Source organism: Adiantum capillus-veneris, chromosome 18, assembly GCF_014529385.1.
Source record: "Adiantum capillus-veneris isolate H3 chromosome 18, ASM1452938v2, whole genome shotgun sequence".
Taxonomy (NCBI): domain Eukaryota; kingdom Viridiplantae; phylum Streptophyta; class Polypodiopsida; order Polypodiales; family Pteridaceae; genus Adiantum; species Adiantum capillus-veneris.
The window spans coordinates 145,224,850-145,235,877 of NC_140948.1; the positions used below are offsets into that span (position 1 = coordinate 145,224,850).

An 11,028-nucleotide genomic window follows, 5' to 3' on the forward strand; every position below is an offset into this window, starting at 1 on the left:
AAGTTGAGCGTCTTCGCTCTAAGGATCTTACAAAGGGAAGGTAATTTCCCAGGTTCACCGAAACTCTAACACGGCTTAAGAATTATGTACACTTTTGAGTACATGGATCACACACGAAGATGCAGACCTATGCCAAGGAACTGGACGAGAGTTCGTTATACTCTCTTGAGCGCCTTTTTGCACGCAAGGATATTCCGACACGAGAATCTCTATTTGAATGTGTTCGGTAGAAGGACTTTGAGTTTCTCTACAGAGAAGAGGTTTTTTGATGGTCATTGATCATTGAGTACCCTATGTGCCTTTACCATTACAGTGGCAACTTTTGGTTACGGTATATGTTTCTCCATGAGCAGGTCAAGTAGCATTTACACGCTGCTGGAATAAATTCGAACTATTATGTTCGTAAGAATATAGTTGGCCAACCGTTTCAGAATGGTAAGAATTACATATGGGAGAACATCCCTGAGAATCAAAGAGGGTTCACTCTATTGTGAACCGGGTTTAAACGTACGTTCAGAAAATGCTATGTCTAGAATCCTATCTGCCTGAGATTTTGCAAGACGTAATTGATGCTCGCAAGGTGAATCATTTTTTTATGATTATGAAAGGAAGAGACTCTAATGGGCATCGGGAAAACACTGCTGGTGATAATAACTTGTAGGAGGAAAAGATTGGAAGGAAGTGCCGCCGTGCACAAGGAATCTTCGGATTGGAACCGTCTGCCTATGTTGAGCGACGGCCCGGAACAAGAACCTTCTCTAAGGTGATCGCAAATTGTGGAAGAAAGACATCGAGCTTAATGCTCTATGACTTGGGCATTCCCTATGTGGGAGGACACAAGAGGTTTAATATCCTCTGGACTAACAACGCAAGATCATGCGTAAGGACAAATACCTAGATTGATTTCTAGGAAGATTATTCTTCTCGAATTTGAGAAGACGGAATCAAGTTAACAGAGTCTCAGATAAGGAAACTTTGGTTCAGAACAATTGGCCTACCCAAAGCAAAGGCCCGGAATAAGAACTTACGTTGGTAAGATGACACACTTTGTTTGCCACAGGAAGATTCACATGAGCTTAATGCTCTCGACATGCCCTATGCGGGAGGACACAAGAGGTTTAATATCCTCAGGACTAATAGCGCAAGGTTATGCGCAAGGACATAGACCTAGATTGATTTCTAGGAGGATTATTCTTCTCGGAATTGAGCAGGTGGAATTGAGTTAACAGATTCTCGGATGAGGAAACTTCCAATCTGTTAGAAAGACGCGAATGACGAGTTCTTACATGGCTCGTAACTTTAATGAAAGGTGGAGGATATCCTCGAGGTACTAGAGGAAAGACATGAACCCGTAAGGTAAGTAATGAATTTTTGAATTTTTGTTTAATTTAATTTTTAAGTTCTCTTTTGAGAAAGGACTAGCTCAACTCACCATTGAGCAAGATTTGGAATCTTTCCGGTTTCTCCCCGGCAATTCAATTGGACCTCTACACTTGAGGACAACTGTTTATAAGTGAGAGGGATGTTACTAAATTGGCTTTATCTTACAGAAAAATAATTCTAAAAGAATTATTGGACTTATAAGTGAGAGGGTTTTCTCGCTTGGAACACCAAGGAAAAATAATTCTAAAATGAGTTATTGGAATTTTAAGTGAGAGGGTTTTTCTCACTGGAGACATCCGAGTACCGAGTATTCCTAGTGCGTCATTCAAAATAATGGCGGGAGCACTGTGAACGGGAATATCTGGAAGGCCACCCGGAACGGGTACTTCTGATGCGTCACATTGGATGGGTGATAGAAAGCATCGGGAAGAAGTATCCGACCATCTCGGAACGAACATCTCTGATGCGTCATAGGATGGGTGACATAGAGCATCGTGAAGGGGATTGTACCGTAAGTTCGGTAGGAAAGGACTAGGTGATGGGTATTCCTGATGCGTCACAAGGTGGGTGACGGGTGCATCGGAAAGGGGATATCCATAGTCGAGAGGAAATCCGAACTGGAAAAGAGGAATACGTGTAAAGACGCAAGCACAAGAATAAAGATGGGTTCTGAGAAGCTTTTCTTAAAAGCGGAAAATTTTAACGAGTTTTCCAGAAAGAGCAAACGCTTTCCCGCGAGGAATCTATGTCTTGCATTGCATTTGTGCATGTGGTTGCATCCAAGGACGCCTGGGAAGTGTTGTGAAAAGCAATGTTTTAAATTCATAAGGTTTTATTGAGTTTTTGAGCAGGTTCAGACCAATTTTAAAATATGTGGGCCGCCCACTTAATAAGTGGACAGCCACTTAGAAAATAAAGCAACAAAACTAGCCAGTGTATTCTCTCTCCCTATTTCGGGTAGAACAGCAAAAAAAACCAAAAAAAAAAACAAAAAACGACCGCGATCTCTACGCGAGCAGCTATTTGTGCCGTGGCCAAGGAGCTATAAAAGCACCACATGCCCTCACTGAAAAGGAGTTACCAACGTCAGCAAGAGAAGACTCTACCGCCAGATAACACAAGAGATCACGAGACTACGAAGCACGGAAGTCGCTTTTCCCGCGCAAGAGCGACAGGTATCTATTGTGGATTCGCCATACGAATTGTTGTCGCGTGTTTGCAAGTACTTCATCGCGAAGGACAAGCGAGAAGGCTTCGGCCTACGCTTGGGAATTCTGGAAACGGAATTCGAAAATTGTCTGCGGAGTCTCAACTCCGAGTACAAACGGAAAAAGGATTGAGAGCTTGTCTCTCGGATTTATCTTCCGGGAAGGAACGACCGTCAAGTCAGAGAATTAGAACGGAGGGGTTTTCTCCGGTTCTTGTGCTTGTAAAAAGATTCTCCCTAATAAAGGATTCTCTTTAAGGGGGGGACCAGCCCATCTTCTGGTCCCCAGTCTTGTGTCGATCTCTCTCTCTCTCTCTCTCTCTCTCTCTCTCTCTCTCTCTCTCTCTCTCTCTCTCTCTCTCTCTCTCTCTCTCTCTCTATATATATATATATATATATATATATATATATATATATCCTTTGGCTTCAGTATTAAGTGATAAATTCTATTTATCCGAGTATATTTTATATTGTTATGCGCTCCCGTTTGTGACGGCATCTGCGTTTTTCAGCACGACGTCGTCACATCGTCGTCATCGACATAGAGTCAGAATTCAACAGATAAAAGATTTGCACATTTCAGCCATTAGCATTTTCAAATTTCAGCCCGTCTCGTCGCCGTCCTCATCGTCGTCGGCAAGCCCATTGCATTGTAGAGATTTGTGCAATCAATAGTAGACGCTCTCACCATAGAGAGTGGGGCCTTCGGAGGAGGGTTTGACAACATTCTGGTGTCGTATTCTTCTCTCTCTATCTCTCAGTCTTAGCACCTTCATTCACAGTGTTTATCCACTTTGTTTGTGTTCATTGCACTCTCTCACTAAAGGAACGGAAGGCTCTCCCTTTCATAAGTAAAAGGAACCCTTGAGCACATTTCGGAGCACTCATCTTTAGCAAAGTTCAACATTCACTTCCGTTGCACCTTACAGAGATTGCACAGAATCTGGCTCAGCGAAGATCGCTCTCCCTTCCATAAGTAAAAGGAACCCTTGAGCACAGTTTGGAGCACTCATCTTGAGCAAAGTTCAACATTCACTTCCGCTGCACCTTACAGGGATTGCACAGAATCTGACTCAGCGAAGATCAAACCAGGCATATTCTTCAAGGAGCTTCTGACACCCCCATCTTTGATGTATACCATACTACACCCAAGTATGGTACAAGATAGAGTTAGCTAGAGTGCAAATCATACTTGTATACCCTTTGCATATAGTCCTACATTCTAAGCCCCTAGTAGTAGAGCTCCATCCTCTCTCCATTCATCATGGTCACCACTCATTGTACACGTGATACCCTTTGCATATAGTCCTTCATTCTGAGCCCCTCGTGGTAGAGCTCCATCCTCCCTCCATCCATCATGGTGACCACTCATTGTATATCCCAAAGCACCAGTTTATTGGCTAGCTTTAGCTATTGTCAATTTTCAGTTCAGCCTTTCCTTTTTTGGGAAGGCAGAGGATACATCGTATATGTACATTGATTTGTCTCAGTTAAGCCTTTTGAAGGCGTTATTAACATATCTCTCTCTCTCTCTCTCTCTCTCTCTCTCTCTCTCTCTCTCTCTCTCTCTAATTAACGAGCCTTCATCTGTAAGGCCATTGTGTGAAATCCCATCAACATAGAGCCAAATCACAAAATAGAATTGAGACTTTAGGATTTCTTCAAAAGAAATTACGATAAAGGGCTTAAGATTCTCACCAGACCCATTAAAGCTCCTCCACTCAACCCTCCCAACAAAGAGCCTTTGCTTGAACTTCTAGTATCTGCGCTCATGAGTAAAAATACCTGAGCAACTTGAAAAACCCTTGCAACGTGTGAAAGCACAAACAGGTGATTACAATCTACACAACTCAAGGCAATAAAATAAACTTGGTTGATCAAGGAAAGGAATAACACATATAAAAGCCTCTCTCTCTCTCTCTCTCTCTCTCTCTCTCTCTCTCTCTCTCTCTCTCTCTCTGTGTGTGTGTGTGTGTGTGTGTGTGCGCGTGCGCGCGCGCAAAAGAGAGAGAAATCCAGACAGACAGAACTCACAGGCAAAGAGACCACCACCCAAAAGAAGGCTTCCATAAACAGCTGCAACAGTAGGTGTTAGCTCAGATAGGGAACCATCAGCACGCACTGGCATTACTGCTCTCCGGGAACGTGCTGCACGTGTGCATGAATAATTCGTGGACAATCCATGGCTGCTAAGTTTGATGGAAGAAATGCGGCGGACTTGGGTCCTGCTCCTGCACCATGCTGCTGGCACGGGTAGACAAGGCAACACGGACACCGATAGCACACCCGCCATGGCTCTCTACAGTGAAGCAGTACGCTGACTCTTATATTTTTTTTGTTTGCACGTGGCAGAGAGAGCTAGTCCCTTCCAAGGCTGCTTAGAGCTGAGTCGCGCCCGGGTCTGAGTGGTGGGATCTACGGTGTGGGTCGCCGGTGGGAATCTTGAGGGGGATGGGCGGTCAAAAAAAAACAGGCCCCGGATGGCAGCCAGGGTCTCAAACCCCCTCCTTGCGAGGCTGCTGACTAACCAACTCGCCTACGCTCATCATTGCTTCAAAATGCAAACATATAATTCATAAATAACTCGGATGTCCACTGTCCCTGTCTTAGTTTACAAAATTTTCCTTATTTACTTCTCAAAAATCTGACGACGTTGTGGCTCTAGTGATTCGTGCTTGGAGTTCTTCACCCGCGTGGACCCCATGGTCGGGGCTTCATTTTATACCCCATGTTCGATAGTGTTGAAGGGGGGAGTGGGGGGAAGTAAGATTCGAGGTCGCACCTCTTCTATAAGGGATTGATTTGAAGAGTGCATCCTACAAAGGAGGAGAGGGAAGCCCTCCCAAAAATATAGCTATTCCCTACCTTTTTCGTAGTGCTAGTAGGTGCAAAATTTCCTTTTGAAATTGTTGCCTTGCTTTTCTCCTTTTTGAAATTAGAAAGTGGTCTCCCCCAACTCACCTTAGGTGCATCCTGGCCCTTACACATCATCTGCCCAAGCTTGGGCGTGAGGATGTGGAAGCCAGCCGGCAGAAGATGATTGGGTGCACCAAATGGACAGCGGACAAGAAAAGGGACAGTCTCGACCCTTGTCCAAGTTTGAGTGGGGATTGATCTCTAACCATCTTACATGTGTCATAGCTTTAAGGCTATAAGTACCACCTGACATAGACCTCGCTTTTTAAAAATAAAATTATACTAGTGTGTAATGCATGCGTGCCCATCCCCAAAAGTGACGGGCAGGCATGCATTTGGTGTGTATCCAGCCTAAAGGACATGCAAATCACCAAAGGTGATGTGATTAGCGCTTTACTATCTATGAGTGATGGCTTGTCCCAGTCCTGGATAGTGGACTCGGGTGCCACTTTTCATGTGACTCCATTTCGGGACTGTTTTTCTACTTTTGATGCAAGCAATTATGGAAAATTTTATCTTGGAAATATTCATGCTTGCACGATTAATGAAATAGGCACTATTCATTTGGCCCTTGATAATGGGCAAGAACTTGTTTTGCATGATGTCAGTATGTTCTTGGCATCAAGAAGAGTCTGCTATAACACCATGTTAACCCTCACGGCTCACGGACACCCCATCACCTACGACGGACGTGTATTATGTATTTGGTAGAGTCAGGTACCGGGCTTGTCGGACCAATAGGAAAAGGGTAAGAGTGATCGCCGATGAGAGGCGCACTCTAACTGGGACATTCAAGGGATTAGTTGGTTAAGCATGGGCGCCCAAGTGTGAATGGGGTGAGTTCATATAAAAGCCAACTAAACCTAATTTTTACTCATTCTCTCATTTGTGCAATAGAAGAGTGCTCTTGCTCCATCTCCATCTCCATCTTCTTCTTCTTCACCTCCTTGTGTGTGTGTGTGTGTGTGTGTGTGTGTGTGTGTGTGTGTGTGTGAGAGAGAGAGAGAGAGGGAGAGTGTGTGTGCGATCGAGCATTACGAAGGCACGACGGCGGCGAAGCGGTTGAGCGCGGCACGACTGCGGCTTCTTCTTCATCGCGGCGAGGAATCCACCACGAAAGCGAGCGTAGAGTGGTGAGTGACACACCCTTTGCTCTCTTGAGCTTGCTAGTTTAGGCTTGTTGTGTGCTTGGAGCCATTTGTGGCTCGCACAAGGTGTATTGGCAAGTCCCTTGCTTCGACAGTGCGGCAAGGAGCGCACATTTTTGGCGCCGCTGCCGGGGAAATGCCCTACACTAAGCTCGGTTAAGCACTTTACGCTTTTTTGTGGTGCAATTTCTATCATAGGAAAGGCAGGGAATGAGTGTGTGTAATTGTGTGGAGATTTCTGTTTTTTGCGTTTTTTGCGTTTTCTACGTTTTCTGGTTTGCACTGCACAGTTAGCGTTTCTTGCGTTTTTGCATTTTCTGCATTTTCTGGTTCTGTCAAGTTTCATTTTCTGCATTTTCTGCATTTTCTGTGTTAAATTTTCTGCATTTTTTGCAATTTCTGCATTTTCAATTTTTGCATTTTCTGCAAAAAAAAATAAATTTTTTGAAAAAAAAAATAATTAAAAAAAAAAATATATATATATATATGGAAAAAAGAAAAAAAAATCCGAAAAAAAAAAACGTGAGTGAGGGGGAGGTTAAATTTTTTAAAATAAAAAACGTGAGTTATAAAAACGGACGGGTTGGTTTGTATAAAAGATAGATCGGGATCGGGATCATTTCCCCAAGCCCAAGCCCAAGCCCAAGCCCAGGCCTCAAGCCTCAGTCCTCTGATATATACTAGACTCACTCTTATATATATACCCTACTCCCTCAAGAGGGAATGAGAGCATGTGGGACAAGTCCTCCACTCTCCTCCATTCTCTTCTCACTTGCACCCTTAGACTTGCTATTTGGAGCCTAGTTCCCTAGCTAGGAAAAGACTGTTTCGGGCTTTTCTGGAGCAAAACAGAACCAAACGGAGGGCTGTAAATCACGGCACGACCCTCTGACCGATACGCTCGTTTCGAGCTATCACACGGCCCATTCCACGACACGCTCTAAAAAATCTAGCAAAAAAACAAACAAAAGACACGCAAAAAACTAATCACAAGGCCTCCTAGAGCAGCTTTTTGACACCTTAGGGTATCAAAAGCACATGCACTTACGCTCTGGGTGGGTGCTAGAACACGAGCATATTGAGGGTGCCTCTGTTCATACGGACACCCATTACCCATCCGCGATAGGCTCTAGACCCTCAGCGGGGACACAAGGTAGCACCACCCAAGACCCTAAAATAGCCGCTAGTGATTCCTCCTCCGACTCAGAAATCATGGAAGCATACCCTACCCAAAACACTGAGAGAGAAGGCCATGCACCTCCTGAAGCTCCACAGCCTAGCACTAGTATGTTTAGCCGTTTCATGGAAACATTAAGTAGAGCTACTCGCTCGGAACCTGATGCAAATGAAGCACACGAAGGGGGTGGGGAAGTGGACTCTCCTTTCACATCGCACGTGGACCCCACACCCCCAAAGAGTGTCCAGGTGGATATCCTGCCAACTTCTTACTAAGAAGGCCCTGTTGAGCTGCCTCCTTCAGAAGTTCCCTCTAGAGTACCGTTGGTGACAAGTAAAACCACGGGGAGCAACATTGCTTCTACCTCACAAGAAACCGTTAACACATCGACTCTAGAAGGATTGTTCATTAATGATCATTGGACATACGACCTCCACACTGAGGTGTTGACAGATCTACACTCTGGCCACGCCTACCATGTAGGATGGATAGAGATTGTACAATCCACCTCTAGTGCCACGAGCATCGAAGATCAACAAAAAATGATCTGTAATGTTATCCATGGCATTATTCAATCGGAAAGGCAAAACCGAGGGGTAAATATACTCTCAACTGGCCCCATGAGATTTCTAGATATGAGCAAGGCTCAACAGCCTACTCTATCACAAATGGAGACTCCTTTAATGAGCCCCATGGACCCATCTTACGTCATTTCACCTGGGGTCTCTATGCAATCTGAGCCTCCGAGCGACAACTTTAGCTTCCCTAACTTGGCTCAACCCTCTATTAAGGAAAACACAGTGCTCACTCCAGGGATAAGCCTGACAGAGAATGTACCGATGACATCTACGGTTAGCGCAGTGCCACTACCTAGTGTCGTAGTACCTAATATGGGGCCTCGACCGTATGTGCCTCTAGCCCCTTATGCACACATGGCCCCCACACCTCCAATTGTACCACTTGTTTATGCTCCTCGAGTGCCGCTCCCTAGCCCTTATCCGAGTGGACCTATGCCCGGTTATGTTCCATATCCTGCATCATCCACACATATGCCAAGACCGGTACCCGTCCCTCTCCCACATATGATTCCAAGAGTACCTCCACCGGCCCTGCCTCCTCACATAGGTGACTTGGCAGCGTTTGCTCAAACCATAGGTCGATCTATCGCGGAAAATATGCCTCATGCATCTGATAGAGAGCCTAGAAGTAAGGCAGTAAAAATTGCCAAGCTCACGCAAAAATTCAATGGGGACGAAGATGCTAGAAAACACATTGAAGTGTTTGAACAAGTATGTGATTCCTTAGGGGAACGCAACGAACTACATAAGTGCAATGCCTTAAGCTTGACATTAAGTGGGAAGGCTGGAGATTGGTATAGAACCCTAAGGGTGGACGAGAAAACAATCTACCCTACCCTTCGAAGGTTGTTTCTAAAGGAGTACATACGAGAAGGTGTGCTTTGGGGTGTAGCATCTTAGCTACAGAAGGCCGAACGTAAGGAAGGAGAGTCAGTAAGGGACTTCATTAGTCGTCTAAAGCACTTAAACTCTCGCTGCCCTGTAAATGAGCGCTTCAACAATAACCAACTGCTTGATCGATTTATTCGAGGGTTGAGGAATGAAGGAATCTATAATGGACTAGTGATTAGAGGTATCACAACCTGGGAAGATGTCACTGCCAATGCAATCCAATTAGAGGACAACTTGATGATAGCAGGCATGAGGGTGTCTACTGACACGAGATCCACTAGCTCACAAGCCATTGAGTATGAACCCATGACTGCAAGGCCCATTGCCAATGAGCCAAAGGTATTTGAGACATTCTTGACAGACCTCACCAAGGCAATCCAAGAGTCTCTTAAGGATAATCGACCCCCTCAAAATAGTCACATGTATCCAAGAAGGGAGCAACAATGGTGTTCCATTTGCTTAGGTCCACATAGCACTAGTGAGTGCCCTACGTTTAGAGTAAAATTTAATGGAACTTGCAACGCATGTGGTAGGTATGGTCACCAAGCTAAGGATTGTTTAATGATCAAACGTATGATGGCAAATAGACCACCTGTAGCCTGGACGGATGCACCTCGAGCTCCTGTATTGATGCCTGCTCCACCTGTTGAGCAACTACCGCAACACATGGTCCCTAGATCTCAAAATGTTGTACAAGCTACACCGCTACCACCTCCTGTGCTAGGACCGCAGCCCCCGCATCCAAGAGTCGCCCCTATGAACCAAGTGGGTTGCGAGCCATCTAATGCTTATGCAGATGGCTGTGAGGAGGAAATAGACACTAGTATTGCCTACGGACTTGATACATTGGAAGAGTGTCCTATATACTACATGGAAGATTGTTGGGGGCAAGTCAAGCCGGTTTATCAAGCTGCTGCTCTCGCATCCAGAGGTCAAAATATCAACACCCAGGCTAGGAGGCCACCTCTTCAATGCTACGAGTGTGGTGGACCACATCGGGCAGCGGAGTGCCCTATTAGGCTGCAAAAGAATGCTGCACAGATGCAAATGAATCAAGGGAGCACGTCTGCAATGCCAATACTCACATGTAATCGTTGTGGCATAGATCACTTGATTGCCCAATGCCCCTATAACCCAAATGCGCCTAAAATCACACCCCTAAATTTGGTCGAAATTGCTAGTGTGACATCGCCAATACCACCCGTCGCACCCGCTTATGCGATTACACAGTCCATGCTTCAAGGGCCAGGCCATATCCTCGAAGAGAGAGATACCGCGTCAGTTATCCAAGCAAAGAAAAAGAAGACACGAAGGACGAGGTCGCAGAATACGGAAAATTCAAAGCCAAGTTCCAAAACAAACATAGGAACAGGAGATGACCCCGTGTATATGAATGACCTCGAGGATGATTCAGATTCAATCGAGACAATGGAGACTAGAACCAATACCACAAAGGGAAAGACCGACAAAGAAAACCGTAACATGGAACCAAATGAAAACCGAATAAGAGAAAACCATAAAGAGCCTCTGAAAACACCACAAGTGTTTCCAAATCCAATCCAAGACCCCCAAGATAAACCGCAGGGGCAAAAAGGGAAGAATCGTAAAAAGAAGACTGGGACGTACCCAAACCCAGTAGACGAGATTGAGCAGGTGAAACATCTAAGAGGTTTAGTGGAGGAGACTCAAAGGAAAATAGAACCAGAACCCATGCATGTCAAAATTCAT

The 11,028-nt window shown here is 45.1% G+C and overlaps 1 protein-coding gene across 1 annotated transcript in view; it reads right to left on the reverse strand.

Moving 5' to 3' along the window:
* Positions 1-5,057, reverse strand: part of LOC147436574 (Transmembrane proteins 14C) — a 51,335-nt gene extending 46,278 nt beyond the window's left edge. Inside the window, exons 1-2 of the mRNA XM_086489447.1 lie at positions 4,625-5,057; positions 4,289-4,353 (exon numbers count right to left, since the gene is read on the reverse strand). Of these exons, the coding sequence (XP_086345573.1) occupies positions 4,289-4,353; positions 4,625-4,883 (324 nt within the window). The 5' untranslated portion in view covers positions 4,884-5,057. The remainder of the gene's footprint in view (positions 1-4,288; positions 4,354-4,624) is intronic.
* Positions 5,058-11,028: the final 5,971 nt, after the last annotated feature.